Source organism: Fistularia commersonii, chromosome 3, assembly GCF_037954325.1.
Source record: "Fistularia commersonii isolate RoL2024-O1a breed Wild chromosome 3, RoL_Fcom_v1.0, whole genome shotgun sequence".
In the NCBI taxonomy this organism is placed as follows: domain Eukaryota; kingdom Metazoa; phylum Chordata; class Actinopteri; order Syngnathiformes; family Fistulariidae; genus Fistularia; species Fistularia commersonii.
This window is the reverse complement of record NC_141286.1, coordinates 13,974,875-13,996,581: the sequence shown is the minus strand read 5'-3', so window position 1 is coordinate 13,996,581 and position 21,707 is coordinate 13,974,875. Positions and strand designations below refer to the sequence as shown.

Here is a 21,707-nt window from a genome sequence, read left to right as displayed (position 1 = left end):
ATACAAGAACTCAGCACCACAGAGCTAATACACTGCGCACACTGACAATGAGAGCACTATTGCCACCCACTGTTGATGTGCAATTACACTTTATTCTAATACAGCAAAAATACGCATGATCCCCGGGCTCATAAGCGTCCCTCCCTCCCTCCCACGGCGCGGGAGTTACTATTTGAGAAGCTATGCTGTAGACCGTTATTTTGAAAAGATCATTTGAATTTGATGCAGAAAATAAGCAGAGATCAGTTAAATATAATGACATATGAAAGCATTTTCACTAAAATGTATGCAACAAAAAGTTATTCCCGTGTGATAGCCCTTACCATTTGTCGTTATTTTTACATTTGATTAAATTTTGAAGACCAAGGAGTAGAAAAAAAAGAGGATGGACGCGCTTTAATTTGAAATTCCTCCTCGGAAGTGTCTCTTTCTTGACACAGCGCACGCTTGTTTGGGAAAGTTTACACCGGATGATAGAATCAGGAAGTTGAGTCAAAATCATTACTGATTCAGTCGCTGTCACGGAATTGTCCAGGTTTAACTCCTCCAATATGCCGCGTGGATGTCCACTCCTCCCGGTGAGTTTTTTGTTATTGTTTTTTTGTCTCTATCTTCATGCGATGTGCAAAACATTAGCAAAAGTGTCCACTGTTTCCCTCATACACGCGTGGTACGTGAAGGCGACACCACTGGAAAAACAAACCCTGATTTCCTTTAATGTTCTCCTTTAGTCTGTGCTACAAATAATTGATAAAACAAGTTCAACGGTACTTTCTATCAAGAAAACGTCCGCTTCACGAAGAGCGACAGCATTTAACACGTTAAGGCTTAGAAATAACCTTCATTTTCTTGTAAAAACAGTCAAAAGTTAGAAGCTGATCACACGGCTTCCGAACACAGGTGCTGTGATTGCCTCTATTAAAATGGCTGACAGAATTGAACATTAAAATAATGCCCGGTCAGACATGCACGCTGGCCTTGATCGATTTATTATTTGTTTGGCAGTGAAATTATATACATATGTGAGTGTGTGTGCTTACGTCCGTCGAGGAAGCACTGAGTCAAGCCGTAGAAATAAAGGCGGGCGGTGTGTGTCCTCGGTGATAGCGGCCTGGGTGTCACCGGGAGTTCGACGGGGTCAAAGAATCAATGTTGTGCTTTCAACGTCACTGCCGCCTTTTCAGCGGTCCAACAAACGCGCACGCATGCCCAAGTGTCGTGCGTGAATCGCACAACGGCGCCGTGTGTTGCCAGGCAGAATTATGCCACTACTTCTTTTTCTTTTGACTGCTCCCTCCACCACAACAAATCATGGGGTTCCATATATCCCTGGTTTCTGCCGCCACAGTAAACTCCTCTTTCACTCCATCCATCAATCGCGCCTTGGGTCTTCCTCTAGGCCTCCTGACTGGAGGCTCCAACCTCACAATTCTTCTATCAATATTGTGGCAAGCTGGGGTTAAGTTGCTGCCTGGGGTGTCATCGCCATTTGGCACATCTCGCAGGGCTGTAACTACCCAAGTCCCATATTCCAGTTCCTCTGAATGCTGACAGTGTTGGTACAAGTCCTACTGGCGGGGTCGTCAGTACAGTGCGTCTGCATTAGTGTGTTGGCAATATAATGTTGTCCAGAGCATCGTCCACCTGTGGATAAGAATTCTTGCGAGTGAGTTCAATAAGCGGTAGTCCACACAAAAACGCTAGGATTCGTCCTTTTCCCTGACCAGAACCACTGGAGTCGCCCAGGGGCTAGTCCAGGGCTTGATAATCCCTGCCTCCAACATCTTTTTTATCTTCCCTTCAGCTGCAGTGAATGGTAGACGTTGGGGGCGGAAACGAATTGGTTGCGCCCCTCCAGTGTCAGTTTCATTCTGGACCAAATTGGTCCAGTCCTCATCTCTGGCTGCGAAAATATTGGCACCGTATCTAGGAGTTTCCGTAACTGGCGTCTCTCCAAACCCCCACAGCTCCAGCAGTATAAGTCATCAATCGCCTGCCTAGTCTCAGTGGATGATGGGTCCGGGGTTGCTGGATTGCTTCCTCGGATGACCGGTGTTGAGGTCGTTGCGCCTTGGGCTGGAGATGAGGTTTGACGGAGTCCGTCTTCACTAGTACAATTGAGTGTAATGGCTTCCGCAGCCAGGTATAGTGTTTCCCCGGGTACATCAACCACAGCCCCCCACTTTTTTAGAGGGTCAAGGCCAATAATCCAGGGATCCTGAATACTCGCCCGCTAAAGGTTATCTTCTGTGCAGCCGGTGGCAACAGTCACTGGGAGGACCTTCCCTCCCAGCACCTTAGTGCGCTGATCCGTGGCAGTGGTGATGCTGTGGTGGGTGCATTTCCAGCCCCCACATTCAGGCTCAGTAATGTCAGGAAGGACCCCAGGCCAGATCAGCGAGATAGTTGACCCTGTGTCCACCAGAGCCTGGCATTGGATGCTATGGATGCCACAGTCCACACACAGTCCTTGGGCTTGCCTGATATGACCCAGCAGGGGTACTTGGCACCTTGCTGCGGGTGCTGGACATTTGCATGCCACATAGCCTGGCTCCCTGCACCGAAAACTCTCCTCTGTTAGCTGTCGATCAGCTGCCTTCGCTCTCCGCCGGGAAGGTCACAGGGCTCCCCATGGGGCCTGGCGGTTTGTGCCTTCATCCTCACTCGTTTTACCTTCCATCCGGCAGGTAGTTGGTCTGCCACTGCCCATCCCAGATGGAAATTCTCTGTTTCCCAATACCTGTTCCACTCCTTTGGCTTCCCCTAGAGCTTACGCCAAGGTTTTCGTAGCATGTAAACTGATGCTTTTGAAGGCAGGGAGGTTAGAGCCCTCGAACAAAAGCGTGGAGGGCGAGCTCATCCTATCCAGTAGCATCAAAGGTCGGGTATCCTTGGTGAGCATAAATCTGGCGGTCTGCTGCATAGGCCCCCAAGTTCTCCCCCCTCCTCCTATGATGGATGGGGAGCTGGTTCCTAGCATCCCCAGAGAAGAGCCGGCGACTAAACCGTTGGTGCAAGGCCCTTTCTATGGCCAGGAAACTTCACCATTCCTGTGGATGGTGATCAGTAAGGATTTGTCCGGCATTACCCTCCAGGGACAGAGCAACCTGGGTGGCTTTTTCCTTCGGGGACCAGTTGTTGAACTGGGTCACCATCCGCACCTGAATGAGGTACGTCTGTGGGGTCTTCTCCCCATTGTAGCGGGGTAGCTTGGTCACAACCCACTTGGGGGTAACTTGACGTTTCAGGGCTGATGACATGTTCGCGGCCATGGTCATGTCTGCTGCCAAGGACGATGAATGGCTGGTGGGGCATTTTCCCAGGGTTATGGGAAAACTGACCCTGTGATTAACATCCACTCAGTGGGGCCTGTTCCTGGCATCCTCAAGGAAACAATTGCCACTACTTTAGTCCTCGAGGAAAGGGTTTCCAGGACTGTAATCCTCAATGAAAGGATTGCTGGTCCTCAGGTTGCCGTCGTTCATCCTTGGGCCGCTGCAGATCCTCGCATGTCCGTCTTCCAATCTGCTGATCTTGAACTTCTGGGCCTCAAAACTCCACTTCAGCAGGGCAAACTGAAGTTCTGACGAGAACGTCATATCCTCCATTTCTCTGAACATGGTTGTTATTTTGCAATCCCACTTTTGACAACTATGTGGCGAGCTGGAATTTAGCAATGCAACAATGGGAGTCAAGGATAAATTGCTCTTTAGAAGGTGGCTTTAATTTAACAAACCACGAACAGTGGAAACCCAGGGGTTGTCTCTCTCAGCGCTAACAGTTAGCCAGAGGGTTCACTCCCCCGTTATGGTAACTAACAGTGCAGGTTAGTGTCACACCTTGAACCCAACATTTTACGGTCATTCAACTATGGAGTTCTTTAACATAGAACCAAAAGAAATTCCCAACAGTCATCATGATCATCATTTGCAAAAGATTCTGGGGTTCTGCTGGCCAGTCCCCGCACCACGCTACAATATATTCACAAGCCCTTCTCTCTGCATGGCTTAACAATCTCAGTCTGACTTTGTCTCCAAATCATCTAACACATGCTGTCCCACTGATGGAATTACTTATCATCCTATCCATCCTCATCACTCTACAAAAACAACATGCACATCTTCACCTCTGTTACCTCCAGCTCTGCCTCCAGTCTTTTCCTCAGTGCCACTGTCTCTAAACCACAGAGCATCGCTAGGCTTGCCAACATCTTCTGCACCCATCCTTTTATTCTGGCTGGTTCTCGTTCGGCACATTTGACACTTTCCCCACAACCAGCGATAACAACAATAATGATAATAATGATTCTAAGAATCAGTGAAAAATAATGAGGAGTGTAATGGCTCCTTAGACTGAAGCTATCAATTTACAGATCTTCTCTCCATCTCTCATATTTTCAAGTAACTGAATAGTGTCTTTTTTTTTTACCTCCTAATCCTTAAACATGGTTTTCTAAATGTAACCTATATCAGTTTTCTTTGTAATTTTCACGTGAATTTAATTAAAAGTATTACATTTTTTTAAAATGCCTTATTCCAGGCATTGTAATCAAAATGTCAGACTTATTAGAATTCTATATATTCTTTATTATTGTGATTGGATAGAGTGGGAAATGTTTTGATAGATGCTAGAAGAGTGATGGGAAGATGGAAAGAGTACTTTTAAGAGCTGATGAATGTGGCATATGAAAGAGAGGCAAGGGTAGATGAGTTGACTATTGTAGACCACAATGCAGCAGTGTAGGAATCCCCATGGACCATGATTTTTGCAGATGACATTGTGATCTGTAGTGAGAACAGAGAACAAGTTTAGGAAACTCTGGAGAGGTGGAGGTGTGCACTAGAAAGGAGAGGAATGAAAGTTAGTCGCATTAAGACAAAGTATATATGTGCGATATACGTATACTCTATGTACTTTGGGTCAACAGTCCAGAGCAATGGAGAGTGTGGAAAAGAGGTGAAGAGACGGGTTCAAGCAGGTTGGAATGGTAGGAGAAAAGTGTCAGGGGTGCTATGCGATAGAAGACTATCCGCCAGAATGAAAGGAAAGGTGTACAAGACAGTGGTGAGACCAATGATGCTGTATGGAGCTGCCAGGCAGGAGGTCTCAAGGAAGACAAAGAGAAGATTTATGGACATAGTGAGAGAAGATATGAAAGTAGTTGGTGTAAGAGAGGAGGTATACAGAGAATAGGGTTAGATGGAGAAAGGAGAAGAAGATTGTGTTGGTTCTTTTTTTCTAAACACCCCATTTCCTACACTTTTTCATACTGTTGTTTTTTTAAATTAATTATTAACCTTCCTATGGAATGTAGAGTCTTTTTCTTCAGTGTGTTTTTTAAGCAGATGATGCTCATAATAGCTGGCTCCGTGTTGTAAACCCATTCATTAATTTGAATGTCTTTCACAACTTGCCAGTGCAGTGATATAAGGACAAAGCTCTCACAGCTCTCTAATCAGAGCCTCTTATGTATTTCTATGTTTAACATTGTCAGTGTGGACTTTTCCCTGGGCTGTTAATGTTTGTTTGTTTATTTATTTATTTGATTATGTTTGTTAAATTGCTCTGTGCCTGTTGTCAGTCCGTGAGTTTTAATTGTGCTGTGTCTCCTTGCAAGGTTTCTGAACCTCTGCTCTGACTGGTTGACCAGGGATCCCATTAGAAATGTCCTACTGGTCTGTCGGCCTCCCCGAAAACTCCAGCAACGGCATCATGGACCAACTTGCAGGTAAGTCTACTCCCTGTCTAAACATCAAGCTGCAGACTGAAGTGGTTCTGGCTATGGGCTGCCCGCTGCAGTAAGTTTAGCAAAAAGAGAAATGAAACTGCAACTGTTGGACAGTCCTACTGTATGTGGTTGGTTTTCACCGTGCTAAATCAACTCAACTTATTCAAAGAAAGTCTATCACTTACAAACCCCCCGCTAGCCCTTTCTCGCTTTTCCAAAGCAGTCAATATCACTAGTGGAAAGACGGATGGAGAACGGATGGATAACAGTCAGGAGGCTGTTTGTTTCATATGAAATAGATGTTAAGACAAAATAATAAAGCAAAACTAGGCAGAACAGAATGTAATAATTCAGCTGTTTATCCTTTTGGAACCTGAAGCAGATGGTTGAGTTGTTCAATATGATTGTATTTGTAATCCTGAATTCTTCATCCACATATTTTCCTACCGAACATCACAAACTTTTGTTCATGTTGTCAGTTAGATATGAAATAAAATCAAAACTGTCCAAAACCGCAATCATCATGACAGGTCACTGAAATCAAAATCAGCTGTGTGGTACAATGTGGCAGTCTCAGGTACAGGCTGTTAACAGAATTTCCCCATGTTGTGTCTGGTGCTGTGGTTTGGAAGTTCTACGGTGTTACGTCTGTCCTACTCTCAACAGTAACTGATGTGAAACTTTTTTTTTAATCCTTTAATCGCAGCAAAAGCTTCAACTGTAGTTTTTGTGCTCTGGTAGTATTCCACACTAAATGCACATTTAGTCAGTGAAATTCTGAGGGTATTCTTAGACTAAATCCTTTTGTTCGCCAATATCTTTTTACCAAAATGGCAATTGTCTGCCCATTTTCTGGTGCTTCCTCCAATTTTTTCTTCAACCTGGCTGACACAAAGTCGCAGACGAAAACATGCAAGGCATGTCAATCTTCCCCAGTCCTAATTTACCTTGTCTTACTGCTAAGCTAATGGTGTCCTACCTGCCTTCCGCAAGGGCTCAAAAGATACTGATCCCAAATGTGTTACAGCAGAGCGAGGTGGGTGAATGGGGGGGGGGGGTTGCTCTCAAACAAAGGAGCATCATCCCCCATTTCCTCTCCCTCCTTCTCCTCCTCCATCTCCCTCCCTCCCGCTTGAGAGGCGGCAGCTTATCCAGCCAAATCGGCTGAGGAGGTTGGAGAGGAGCTGCGCCCATGAACAGATAGCTTCATGTGTGATTGGAGTCACAGGAAGAGGAGGCTTCACTGCTTCGCTATGAGCAGGTTAGTGAAGAGAAGAGAGAGAGTAGGGCAGCGCGAGCCAAGCCTTGTTTACATGCTGCACATGTCGAGCTGGCAGCTGAAGACGATCACTGTCCCTGAGAGAAAGAATGGATGTCTCTGGATGAATGTTGAGTATGGATTAGACTGCCAACGCTTTGTCGTCCCAATGTCGTATTTCACGACTGAGCGAGTTTGAATTGTAGGAGCCATCAAAGAACTTTATTTGATGCCCCTCCATCCTGACGTCATCATCTCTGTGGGCTGCGTATTTTTAAAGTCCTCTCTGATTGGCTTGTAGATGCCGAGTGTCCGATGTTGACATTTTGTCAGTTATATCTATGTGATTGAAAGATGAAGATGGGTCAAACTGGGGATTTCTACAGGTACAGTTTGAGTGACAGTACCACTTAATGCTAACAGGAAGTTGTCCTCATTTGACATAATTTCATTCACATGAAAATGTCATTTTGTTTGGAAGGGAATGATCGGCTGGGTGGGAGAACTGGAAAAATCCCTGCAGAAGAAAATTATTGAACAATTTTTTTTCTTGCATAATGAAGAATGGTTAAATTGCTTTGAAGCTAAAGCCTGTAAGATTGGTTCTTTCCAAAAGAACAGAAGATTATTGTAATATTCTTTCCAAGTCTTTTGACGTATTTTTTTGTTGAAATCTGATGTACATTTTCAAACTTTTTACATGAATCTTTGTCGAATTAATTTTTCACTTTTTCAGTATATTTTCAAAATTATTTTTTGCAACTATGATTATCTTGTGACAACCTAGACACCAGATTATTTTAAGAAATTTGATATTTAAATAAGTTGAATGGGTTATTTGAGCCCGAGTAGTTACAAGGAAAACTAATACAATTATTGATACATTTATTTAAACAATTAATATTTTCTTTTTTTTAAAGGTAATATTCCAGACATTGCATATGGCAAAAATAGGTATTTCAAGCATTAATCCATACATGAGTTTTACATAATTTTATTATACCATTAACTTCTTCCTCAAACCCAAAGAATAATATTTGGTCTACGAAAGAAATATATTAATATAGCAAATAGTTACTGCCTACACAAGATATTTAGGGGTCACACTGGGGCACTTGTGGGTGTATCTTGAACAGTTTTAGGACCCCTGAATTATGTAACAGGCAGAACAACCTACTCGTTCTCTCCATGTGCTACCAGCAATGACCACTCAGGGTTCTGTGAGCGCTTTGGGGCCATGTAAGCCACGCAAATAGAATCCTATGTTTGTACCAAGTAGCCTTGGTCGTCATTAATTTTGGCCGTTCACATCTACGGGCCGAGGTGTTAAATTGACCGTGAACCCTTCAGCTGCCTCTGGGCTGCCCATGTGTGTGTTTCCTGCAGCCGGTCCTCGATGAATAATTAAGGCTCTGACTGGGCTGCTGAGGTTACATGAGAAAGCCTGAGGGAGTGATACCATTACACCCCATATGTGCCTTCACCCTGCATCCATCCAGCGGCCTCCATCACTAAGCCTGTCTATCTGAGGAGAGCGGTGAGCCATGACCACGCCACCTTCAGCTGGTGAAAGACCACTCTAGGCAAATGTTCACGGGAGAAAGACCAAGGGTGATTGTCATTATGAAGATGATGCAGGCGAGAGAGATTGAATTTATCCAGGAAAGGGAATAAATAGATTAATGTGAAAAAAGAATGCCAAAAGCACATTTTTTTTTTCCCATAACATAGCAAAAGGATCCATTTGCAGAAAAAATCAAAGGAATAAAAATGTTTATTATGAGTATATATTTAATATAATTTTAAGGCCTCTATTAATGAATGTATAGATCCACTAATGATAAATCAGTGGGGCTGAATCCGATTTGTATTGTTGACCCTACCATCAATAGAGAAAAGGGTCTGTTTTTAGCACAAGCCCTTTAAATAGGGTCCATGGATATCTGATATTCATATGACCAGAGGAAAAACTTGAAAAATAGAAACTAAATATAGCTGGCAAAAAGCTCGATAGACGCCTGAAGAAACCAATAAAATGAGGATCTGTTAGTTCATAGTCAACATTACACATCATATTTTAGATATTCTGCGAAACAGTGGTCAGTATTGATGAGTTAGGGTCCATCTCTCTCCTGCCCCACCAGATCTGGTTCTTGGTATTGCCTCCACTTGCCTCCTCACTCCTCCACTGGGCTAATCCACTCACTGCAGTTAATAGGGTGACCTACTTCTTGTTACTGCTGCTGTTCTGCTGTCTCACACATATTGTGCTTACCCCACCTGTGTGCGTATCTGTGTGTTTTCTGTGTGCTGTCAGACCCTGGGGATGAGATGGGGGCCAAGCCGTCACTGCTGGAAGGTCCAGGGTCCGGTTCCGCTCTGTCTCTGTCTCCTACGCTTGAGAACATCCAGGCAGCATATGAGGAAGGCGAGCTAGAGGCTGCCGGCGAGCTGATACAGCAGGCCTGCTGTGTAGAGTGCAGCGCTGGGACCCCCTACATTGAAGGGGTGGGTACTCTCTAATACACTAGGATAACACTGTGAGTATCGCTGTGTTTGCCAATCTGTGTGTTTATATCTGTTGACTTATTAGTGTAGAACTGCACCTACTGGATATCATCTGAATTTTTCATTCATAGAGGGGGGGAATTTTAGTCATTACTGCCGTTAGACGCAAGCTGCTGACAAATATATAATTTCAGTTCAAATATTTTCTCTTTTAGGCTTTTCATCATTAATTGTCTAAATATTTCTTATGTGAATATTAAATTATTTAGACTAAGAGCTACAGGTTGAAATTATAATCTCAATAATCATTTTTCATGTTTGGATTGATCAATGTGCATCAGGCATGGATCGAAAATGAATGAGGTTAACATAAAAGTGAACGTAGTATTTTACCTTGGAAATGTTGTTTATCAACAAAGACAGCACATTTCTAAAGCTTGGATTCATTCATCTTTGTACTGAGTGTTTGTAAAATAAATCACGAGCTCCTTTTTAAAATGAAAAGGCACAAACTATTCCACATTTTACCAGCAGGGGGTGTTTACTGTCTGTGCTTCCCTGATTTTTAGTGTAACTTTTTTGATAGTAGAAAACAATCGACAATTAGTGAAGGAAAGTTCTAATTTACACACAATAATTAACCAAAGTTCATGTCCGTTCATGCAGGGAAAGATGGAGAAAATCTTATTGTGTGAAACATTTTGAAACCCTGCATTAATTTGAAATCCATTTCATGCTCCTGCAGGCTGCAGTAATGTGATTTAAGCTCAGCACAACGACTGATTAAAGCACTGAAGCTTGACCTTTCCAAGGTTTGGCAGTAAGCCTATTTACCAGTTTGAATGATGTCTTCATATTTATTCCTCACTTGCTTCAGAGTTGTTTTACATTCTCGTGGTCTAAGTGGAAAGGATATCGATTTATATGCCATAAGTGCATCTGATGGACCTGTTCTTTTTGTGGAATATTGTGACTGTGTTCAGATTTATTAGTGTTGTAATGATGACGCAATGATATACAACACTAATTATAAGTGATAATTTGATAAAGATTAGTAAGCTTCAGAAATGTGCTTTCTTGTGTTGATTAGTAAGTTAAATGTAACAGTTTTCTGTGTTGAAGTTGGCCTCAGAAACACGTGTTTTCTGTTTTGTTTTTTTAAATCACATCTGTTCATGTTTTGCAACCTGGGCTGGTCATCCAATAATGGTGACATCACCCCCATCCACCACTGTATACTAGTGGCTATCCAACTGCAAACTAAGCAAAACCAATTTTAACATAAAACTGCTAAAGTAAAACTAGAACATCATATTGCAGTTTTGCTTAAAACTGCAACATATGGGATCAGGAATGAGTCCATTACAGGGACAGCACGTGTTAGATGTTTTGAAGAGAAGGTCAGAGAAGCCAGACTGAGATGGTTCAGTCATGTGCAAAGGAGGGATAGTGAATAGATTGGGAGGCGGATGCTGGAATTGGAGCTGCCAGGCAAGAGGTCTAGAGGAAGACCAAAGAGAAGATTTATTGATGTGGGTGAGAAAGGATATGAAGTTAGTTAGTGGGAGAGTAGAGAATACAGAGAATAGGCTAAGATGGAAAAGGTTGAATCGCTGTGTTAATTCCTGAAGGGAATAGCTGAAAGGACGAATGGAAACGCGTGTGTGCATGTGTGTGTGTGTGCATACAGTGGAGCAAAAAAGTATTTAGTCAGCCACCAATTGTGCAAGTTCTCCCATTTAAGAAGATAATAGAGGCCTGTTATTTTCATTATAGGTACACTTCAACTATGAGAGACAGAATGCGAAAAAAAATCCAGAAAATCACATTATCTGATTTTTAAAGAATGTATTTGCAAATTATGGTGGAAAATAAGTATTTGGTCATTGACAAATAAGCAAGATTTCTGGCTTTCAGAGACCTGTTACTTCATTTGTAAGAGGTGCCTTACTCCTCCATACATTACCTGTATTAATGGCACCTGTTTGAGCTGGTTATCAGAATAAAAGACACAGACACCTGTCCACAACCTCAAACAGTCACACTCCAAACTCCACTATGGCCAAGACCAAAGAGCTGTCAAAGGACACCAGAAACAAAATTGTAGACCTGCACCAGGCTGGGAAGACTGAATCTGCAAAAGGTAAGCAGCTTGGTATGAAGTAATCAACTGTGGGAGCAATAATTAGAAAATGAAGACTTACAAGACCACTGATAATCTCCCTCGAACTGGAGCTCCATGCAAGATCCCCCGTGGGGTCAAAATTATCACATGAATGGTGAGCTAAAATCCCAGAACCACACGGGGGTCCTTGTTCGTAACCTGCAGAGAGCTGGGACCAAAGTAACACAGGCTACCATCAGTAACACACTACGCCGCCAGCGAGTCAAATCCTGCAGTTCCAGACGTGTCCCCCAGCCAAAGCAAGTACATGTTCAGGCACGTCTGAAGTTTGCTAGAGAGCATTTTGATGATCAAGAAGAGGATAAGGAGAATGTCCTATGCTCAGATGAAACCAAAATAGAACTTTTTGGTAAAAACTCAACTTGCCGTGTTTGAAGGAGAAAGAATGCTGAGCTGTATCCGATTAACACCATACCTACTGTGAAGCATGGTGGTGGAAACAACATGGTTTAGGGCTGTTTTTCTGCAAATGGACCAGAACGACTGATCCGTGTAAAGGAAAAAATGAACAGGGCCATGTATCGTGAGATTTTGAGTGAAAACCCCCTTCTATCAGCAAGGCCACTGAAGATGGATCATGGCTTGTTCTTTCAGCATAACAGTGATCCCTAAACACACCACCCGGGCAATGACGGAGTGGCTTCGTAAAAAGGATTTCAAGGTCCTTGAGTGGCCTAGCCAGTCTCCAGATCTCAACCCCATAGAAAATCTTTGGATGGAATTGAAAATCTGTGTTGCCCAGCAACAGCCCCAAAACATTACTGCTCTAGAAGAGATCTGCATGGAGCAATGGGGCAAAATACCAGCAACAGCGTGTGAAAGCCTTGTGAAGACTTACAGAAAACGTTTGACCTGTCATTGCCAACAAAGGGTACATGAGAAAGTATTGAGATGAACTTTTGTTCTTGACCAAATACTTATTTTCCACCATAATTTGAAAATAAATTCTTTAAAATTCAGACAACCTGATTTTCTGGATTTTTTTTTTTTTTTTTTTCCCCCGGCAACGCTCGTGTAGCTATGATAAAATTACAGGTGTCTTCTCTTTTTAAGTGGGAGAACTTGCACAATTGGTGGCTGTATAAATAATATATATGTATGTATGTATGCGTGTATGTATGTACGTACGTATGTTTGTATGTATATATATCTATATGTATGTGTGTGTGTATGTATGTATATATATATATATATAGATATATATATATACACATATATACATATATGTATGTATATACACTGCTCAAAAAAATAAAGGGAACACTTAAAAAACACATCCTAGATCTAAATGAATGAAATATTCTAATGAAATACTTTGCTCTTTACACAGTTGAATGTGCTGACAACAAAATCACACAAAAATTATCAATGGAAATCAATTGTATCAACCCATGGAGGTCTGGATTAGGAATCACACTCAAAATTAAAGTGTAAAAACAAACTCCAGGCCGATCCAACTTTGATGTAATGTCCTTAAAACAAGTCAAAATGAATCTGTGTTGCTTCCTCAGTGGACACTATGATTTCACAGAAGTGTGATTGACTTGGAGTTACATTGTGTTGTTCAAGTGTTCCCTTTATTTTTTTGAGCAGTATATATACCATTGTACTACTGACCCGGCAGGATGAATCCATGCATTCAGGTTATTGAGTGTGATAGAACCTGATAATTTTATGGTTCACTTTTCAATTGTCTGATTCAAATTTTATAATGGTTCAAATTTTATAATGTTTATAGGGAGGGAAAACCAGGAGCTCAATGAGAGATCATTTAATTATATTTATTTGCTTTTAACAAGCCAGTCAGTGAAAGGATGATGTTGTACTTGACAGCAGAAGCCTATGTTGTATCTTATGGTGTTTCCTGTAATAATCAGGACACTAAAGGCATACAAGGGGAACTCAGGTCTCCTTTAGGTGCTTGAAATTTGAGTTGATTTGATCACAGGATGCTGCTTTTCTTGTGGGATACCCGTGTTTTAAGGAGTGAGTGGGTGTTTCTGCTGCTGCACTTGTTTGTTTGGATGCATCAGCAGAAATCTGTCCTACTTCTGCATGTACTAGTAAAGTAGAACAGATTTTTAACAACACCCAGTCCTCAAGGATACATAAAGATTAGACAATAAGTACAAGGAATGCAACATCATACTGAAATCCTCATGGATTTAATTTTTTTTCTTTGGGAGATTAAACTGAAGCTGGAGAATATTCTCTGTTTGTTTGGAAATCCACCACAGGCGACGTCCTCTGTATTGAGACACTTTGCATTCTGACCAAAAATAATCAAATCACTCCGTTGGCGATATTATGTGTTCAGGTCAATGATATCTTATTGAGTTGAGTTGCAGATAACTCCAATCACTGCATCCAGATGGATGCTGTGCTTAATTCAGATTTCACGGAAACATATAATAGCATTCAAAAATAACAACATCATGAAAGCTGAAATTAAAGCAGAATTTGTCACCCAGTTGTTTTTGTCAGACAGTTCATAGTCACTAAGATCAAGGCCTCCTTTCTGGTGTCATGTGTGAAACTGCAAGTATTAAAGGAGAAATAATTGTACCCTGGCCCTTACACTGATAAGACAGCTCACTTAGACCACTGCTCCTTTTGCAATATTAAGACTTAATGTTGAAAAGTAACACATGAGGAATCTTTGTGTGTCTCAACTAACACAAACTCTGTAAGTATGTGCCCTAGTTTCACGTAAGAATAAGAACAACTTTATTTATCCCAAAGGAAATTGTTAAATAATGTTGTTCTTATTCTTATTCTGTTTGAATACATGTTGTTGAAAACATTGTTTATATCTTAAGAAGAAAGGAAAAATGATAAAGATGATATTTTTCATGTCACTTTCTGTGAATTGTTTCCAGAATCATAAATAGATATTTGCTTCTTACTGTGAACCCATGTTTTGTAAGCTCCGAATCAAATCTCTGGGGCGGGGTAGGGGGTAGAGAGTTTGTAGAGCTGGCATTGCCTGGCATGGATTTCTGTGCGTGCATGTGAATGGAAACCTGTGTTTAAAAAAAAAAAAAGAAAAGTCCCTTGTTTGATTAATTAATTCTTAATTCTTCCGATTGAGATTTGCAGCCATATACCTCTGATGCCGGTATAAACAAGCTGATCGGCTTTAATTGCGTGCATCACGGATCTTGGAAACATGCTCTTTAAAGAATGTTAGTTTTTATTGTCAAGTTGATAAGAATTTTGTTAAAATAAAAACAGGTAAGCAAAGTCATATGCCTAGTTGGTCATCCTTTTAATTTGATTTCGCTGCATTCGGGTTTTGACTGGGAGGATGGCATGTGTACTTAATCACTAATTGTTGCATGTAACATGTAGTAGTTGGTGTTTCTTAAGGCCATCAAAATTTATAATATAATGATCTCCTACATCCCAAGAGACCTATAACTGAGACTTAAACCAGCTGTTTGCTGCATCTGTAAGACTTGAATTCAGTTGGCATGGACAATGTCTAATGGCCAAACACTCCAAGGTAGAGTTTGATATCATGTAGGAAGGGGGACAACAGGTACCATGTTACCTGAGAAAAATCCAAAGTAGACCATGGTAAGGCAAAGACGAAAGGACCAAGGATTTAGCCCTGTGGTATACCATTGCTGCAATTTTACATTTTCAAGGAATAAGTCTGATTGTACTCCAACTTCCTTTTCTGCAAGCTGCAACCTAAACCAGCTGGTTACACTGTGGGTACTGTGTGTTGCTGTAGGTGCGTCTCCTGTGTGTGGCCACTCAGCATGGGGATCTGAAGAGTGTGTGTTACCTCCTGAAAGAAGCCCACGTTACTGTTCCCAGACAGCCGTCTGACAACAACCCTGCCATCCTAGCTGCTTACCACGGCCACAGCCAGCTTGTCAAAGAGCTACTGGATGCCATACCTGGTGGGAATTCAACAAAAACTTTTTGAAAAAGTGTTTATTCTTTATTTTCTTAACTTACCGGTACCAATTGAGAAATAAAACACAGATGTTGAAACAGTTCAGGTAGTTTAACAAATCCAACCAGAGCCTCTGTCAAAAAAATACAGTTTGCTTTCTTTTTAAAACACAGAAAAGAAAATAGATAAGGGGAAAAAAACTGGGTAGGGTTAAAAGAAAAACGCAGAAAACTTCTCAAAGTAAATTTGAAAATATTAATTGAAAGGTCAGAGTTTGGCAACCTCGCCTCCATCAGTTTTGCAGTAAATTAGCAGCTAAACAGTAAATTAATGATAAAATGTTTTTTTTTCAACTAGCTGTGGAAGTGAATGAGGCCTTTAAAGTGGATGTAAATTGTTTCTGCAGAGCTCATCAATAGTGTACATGACCATTTTTCAAGAAAAAATGCTGCCTGTGTCCTCCTAGCTGCATGTTTGCAGAGCAACCTGCTCAGCTGGATGTTGGCCACAGCATGTCAGCAGGGACACTTGGACGTGGTGCAGCTGCTGGTCCACAGCTATGATGCCGACACCAAAGGCTGCGGCATCCACAGCAATGATTTTGCCATCATCAGTGGGCTGCCACTCTATGCCGCTGCACGAGCTGGTAGGCAACCCTCCTGTAGCATTATTTATTAAGATGGGTTTGAAATATGAGACTAGGGTCGTTGTTTAATATATAGACAATGTATTAAAAAAGAGTGAAGGTAAATTGGCATCTTAGATTTAATTTATCTTCTTCTGCATATAATTCTTACATTTCTAAAATGCAGCTTCTTCAACATACTATGAAAATGCAGTGCTAGTGCAAAATACTTAATGCCACTGTTTTCTTGTAGCTCATTTCCATTGCCTGGAATAATCCATTCACATGAGTCATAGGTGCACTATTTCTGTGGATGAACAAAGTTGGAAATGAGAAAACAACTGTCCTGTCTTGTTCTGACCTGGTTGACATGGAGTGACCAATGTATTTGGTCCAACAGGAAATGAGGAGATTGCTGATTTCCTGCTTCAGAACCGAGCGGGCTTCTCCTCCTACACCCTGATTGACCATCCCGCCTTCAGTAAACGCCTCCTTAGACGCAAAGTCCAGGAAGTGCTCGAAACAGATGAAGAGGCAGAGCTTCAGGTTTCACAACGGTTTCTTTGTTACTTTGTAGTTTTGTCATCACACCTATATATTTTTAGCATAGCGTTTGATAACTGAAACTGTGGGTTTAACCTCTGAAATGAACAAGTAGGTTTGTTTGTTTTTTTTCGATCCAAGAAAATATATACAAATGAAGTTTAACTTTTCTTTTCTTGGTGCCTGAACTAAATGATTTTTTTCCCAACCAGATCTAAGACAAAGGTTTGACAGCTAACAGTTACATCAATGAACCATTACTAATGAATAAATGAAACACTTTTTGGCTTCCATGTGTGTATAGTTGCATTTTAGAGAATGATGTACAGTAGACATGAAAGACAAGAGTCTCTGACTGAGATTAGGGACTTTGAATAGTGGGACTATGACAGGAAAAGGTAGAGTTGGTCGACATGGTGCAGAGAAGGAAAGTGGACATACTGTGTGTCCAGGAGACCAGATGGAAACGTAGTACGGCTAGAAGCTTAGGAGCAGGCTTTAAGTTGTACTATCATGGTATTGACAAGAAGAGAAATGGAGTAGGAGTTATCTTGAAGGAAGAGTTTGTTAGGAACGTTCTGAAGGGAAAATGTCAGATAAACTTATGAGTCTGGAACCGGAAATTGAAGGTGTGATGCTCAATGTTATAAGTGCCTATGCCCCGCAGGTGGGATGTGAGTTTGAGGAGAAGGAGAAGTTCTGGAGTGAGTTAGATGAAGTGATGTAGAATATCCCCAGAGATGAGAGAGTAATAATTGGTGAAGACTTCAATGGACATGTTGGATACAGTGCAGATACTCATCCAAGCTCTAGTCGTCTCTCATTTGGACTACTGCAACTCCCTCCTTGCTGGTTCCCCAGCAGTGACCATCAGGCCTCTGGAGCTTATTCAGAAAGCGGCAGCCCGCTGGTATTCAACCGTCCCAAATTCTCCCACACAACTCGCCTTCTTATGTCCCTACACTGGAGACAGGTAGGAAAGCACTTTGTGTATCATCTGGAAGGAAAGTAAATAAAAGGATACTTGGTGGTGGAATGAGGAACTGCAAGAGTATATACAGAGAATGCGGTTAACAAATAAGAAGTGGGACACTTAGGGGACTGAAGAGAACAGACAGGAGTACAGGGAGGTGCAGCGTAAGGTAAAGATAGAGGTAGCAAAGGCAAAACAAAAGGCGTACAATGACTTGTATGCTTGGTTGGACAGTAAGGAGGGAGAGAATGATCTATACAGGCTGGCGAAACAGAGAGATAAACATGGAAAGGATGTGCAGCAGGTCCAGGTGACTAAGGATAGAGAGGAAAACGTATTGACAGATGCGAGAAGAGTGATGGGAAGATGGAAAGAGTATTTTTAAGAACTGGTGAATGTGGAAAATGAAAGAGAGGCAAGGGTAGAAGAGGTGACTATTTTAGACTACAAAGTACAAGGGATTAGTAAAAGTGAAGTGAGGAAGGCATTAAAGAGGACGAAGAGTGGAAAGGCAGTTGGTCCTGATGATGTAACTGTGGAGGTGTGGAAGTGTCTAGGCGAGACAGCGGTAGAGTTTCTGACTCGATTATTGAACAGGATCTTAGAGAGTGAGAAGATAGTTGAAGAATGAAGACAAAGTGTGATGGATCCTATTTTTGAGAATAAGGGGGATGTTCAGTATTGCGGCAACTATAGAGGGATAAAGTTGATGAGCCATGCAATGGAGTTATGGAAAAGAGTAGTGAAAACTAGACTGAGAGCAGAAGTCACCATTTGTGAACAGCAGTATGGCTTCATCACTAGAAAGAGTACTTTAGATGCAGTCCTTGCTTTGAGAATGCTAATGGAGAAGTAGAGAGAAAGCCAGAAGGAGCTGCATTGCGTTTTTGTAGACCTAGAAAGATTTTATGACAGGGTGCTTAGAGAGGAGCTCTGGTATTGTATGAGGAAATCTGGAGTGGCAGAGCAGTATTTTAGACTGGTGCAGGACATGTATGCTAGCTGTGAGAAAGTGGTGTGGTGTGCGGTAGGGGTAGCAGAGAAGTTCAAGGTGTAGGTGGGACTCTATTAGGGATCAGCCCCTTCTGAGCCCCTTCTTGTTTGCAGTGGTGATGGATAGGCTGACAAATGAGGTTAGACAGGAATCTCCATGGACCATGATGTTTGCAGATGACATTGTGGTCTGTAGTGAGAGCAGAGAACAGGTAGAGGAAAATCTAGAGAGGTGGAGGTATGCTCTGGAAAGGAGAGGAATGAAAGTTAGTCGCAGCAAGACAGAATATATGTGTGTGAATGAGAGGAACTCCGGTGGAACGGTGAGGCTACAGGGGGTGGAGATCTAGAAGCTGGAGGATTTCAGGTACTCGAAGTCAACAGTCCAGAGCAATGGAGAGCGTGGAAAAGGGTGAAGAGATGGGTCCAAGCAGGTTGGAATGGGGGGAGAAAAATGTCAGGGGTACTATGCGACAGAAGAATATCAGCCAGAATGAAAGGAAAGGTCTACAAGATGGTGGTGAGACCAGCGATGCTGTATGGACGAGAAACCGTTACAATTACAAAAAGACAGGAGGCAGAGCTGGAGGTCTCAGAGATGAAGATGCTGAGGTTCTCTTTGGGAGTGACCAGGATGGATAGGATCAGGAATGAGTCTATCAGATGAACAGCACATGTTAGGTGTTTTGAAGAGAAGGTCAGAGAAGGTCAGAGAAGCCAGACTGAGATGGTTCGGTCATGTATAAAGGAGGGATAGTGAATAGATTGGGAGGCGGATGCTAGAATTGGAGCTGCCAGGCAGGAGGTCTTGAGGAAAATCAAAGAGAAGATTTATGGATGTAGTGAGAGAGGATATGAAGGTAGTTGGTGTGAGAGAGGAGGATACAGAGAATAGGGTTGGATGGAGAAGGATGATTTGCTGTGGCGACCCCTGAAGGGAAAAGCCGAAAGGAGAAGGAGAAGCTGTACAGTAGACATTTTGTACATCAAAGATTCAAATCACTGTATTTTCCGCACTGTAAGGCGCACCGGATTATAAGACGTACCTTCAATGAATGGCCTATTTTAAAACTTTTTTTTATATATAAGGCACACCACATTTTAAGGCACATAGAATAGAAACTACTTTAATGGCTTGGGTTGTGTTATGCATCCACTAAACAAAGCTGCGCTAAAGGGAATGTCAACAAAACAGTCAGATAATTCAGTCAGTCAAACCTTATTAATAGAATACAAACCAACATTCTGACAACTCTGTTCACTCCCAAAACAAGTTAGTGCATTCACAATACGGTACCTTACGTACCGGTAGCTCTTTATGGTATTTGCGCCGCCTTAATTGAAAACAATGTATTTCCAACTCCATTTGTCACACTTCAAAGCTTTTCATAAAACGAAAGCACCAAAAGGAGCGCCTCTAAATTCATTGATCATGTGGATAGCTAGCATTGTTTCCTCCATTCAAATAGTGACTGTAGAGATGCTTCTACTTGCCGATCTCTGTTCATCAACCCACTGTTCAAGTTTGTCCTCTAACTGTGGCCATCTCGCTTTGTTTCCTAGGAAACTTTGTTTAGTCTTCTTTACTTGGTGCAGGTCATCTTGTTGCTTCCTCCACTTCTGCATCAATGATTCATTAATGTTGTATTCTCTCACTGCTGCTTTATTCGCGGGTTCTACTGCGTGACTGATAGCCTTGAGTTTAAACTCTGCGTTGTAAGCGTGTCTCTTGAAGGAGCCATTTTGGGGCCTTTACACACACACACACACACACACACACACACACACACACACACACACACACTGCCAGTGACCAGGGGAGCCATATATCAAGCATGCACCGCACGCTACTTCTACGGGAGAAAATTAAGTCGGTGGCTGCTTCCCGTAGTTGTGAGACTTGTTGCAGCTCAATATGACCCATATATAAGGCGCACCAGATTATAAGGCGCGCTGTCGGTTTTTGAGAAGATTAAAGGGTTTTAGGTCTGCCTTATGGTGCGGAAAATATGGTAGTCGCTGGGGATGTTAAAAAACACAATCTGACATTCAGTCAGGAAGCTCTAAAAAAAAGTTAATGCTGACAGAAACCCAAGAGGTGCAATAGTCTGGTCCAGGGTCTTCTGATTTGGACTCTGTTCGTCATCTGTATTCCGATGTGGCAGCTGCTCTTCTGTCATTTTACTGATTTATGAGAAACAGATATTTAATGGGACGAGGGACTTATGTGTTTTTAATAGATGTGTCTCATTATCTATTGATGCACTGTACCAATGTCTTAAAGGACATTTTAAAGATTCTCTTTACGTGACCTCTCAAATCAGTTTTCACTTTCAAAGACAAACTTGCTTTGAATCCCAATATTGTATCTTTATGGAGGTGTGTGTGCGTGTGTGCGTGTGTGTGTGTGTGTGTGTGTGCGTGTGCGTGTGCGCGTGTGTGCGTGCATGCGTGCACATTCATTCCCAGGCGGTTAGTGTTTGTTGGAGTTGCCTCCAGCTGCCCTGGCTAGAACTGGATTGGTTCATGGACGTGTCTGCATCCATCACCCAGCTGGATCTTTCGTCCAACAATCTGACGGCCCTTCCGTCCGTGATCCCCTGGGGTCTTGTACACCTGCAGGAGCTGGACCTTTCCAACAACCTGTTAAAGGAACTGCCTGCCACCCATAGCTCCCAGGAGGTCATCTGCTCCAGGTACACTGCCTCAAGGAGGAGAATATTTCCTCATCTATGTCTGTGGATGTTCTCAGTCATCCAGGTCATGGTGAATTCTTGTTGAAATTTTTCTTGTCTTGGCAACTGGACTTGAATATCTTCACTTGAAGAATCCCAATATTGATCCCAGTATGACTGTCAATTGCACTGAGGTATATGAAGTATATATCACTTGAGGTACCAAATATGCATTGATAACAGTGGAAAAATAATTAATCCTCAAATGTTTTTCTTGTATATACTTGCGCTGTCATTTTGTGTGCACTCCTT

General features: G+C 42.1%; 1 protein-coding gene across 2 annotated transcripts in view; it reads left to right on the top strand.

Moving 5' to 3' along the window:
- Window positions 1-449: 449 nt before the first annotated feature.
- Window positions 450-21,707, top strand: part of lrrk1 (leucine-rich repeat kinase 1) — a 76,126-nt gene continuing 54,868 nt past the window's right edge. The window contains exons 1-7 of one of the 2 annotated variants that reach the window (XM_086143718.1): window positions 450-578; window positions 5,618-5,728; window positions 9,304-9,494; window positions 15,419-15,590; window positions 16,053-16,232; window positions 16,612-16,757; window positions 21,190-21,416. In XM_086143718.1, coding sequence (XP_085999844.1) covers window positions 5,665-5,728; window positions 9,304-9,494; window positions 15,419-15,590; window positions 16,053-16,232; window positions 16,612-16,757; window positions 21,190-21,416 — 980 coding nt within the window. In that variant the 5' untranslated portion in view covers window positions 450-578; window positions 5,618-5,664. Of the gene's footprint in view, window positions 579-5,617; window positions 5,729-6,898; window positions 6,990-9,303; window positions 9,495-15,418; window positions 15,591-16,052; window positions 16,233-16,611; window positions 16,758-21,189; window positions 21,417-21,707 lie in introns of those variants that run through there. The other variant, XM_086143719.1, reaches the window with a different exon arrangement.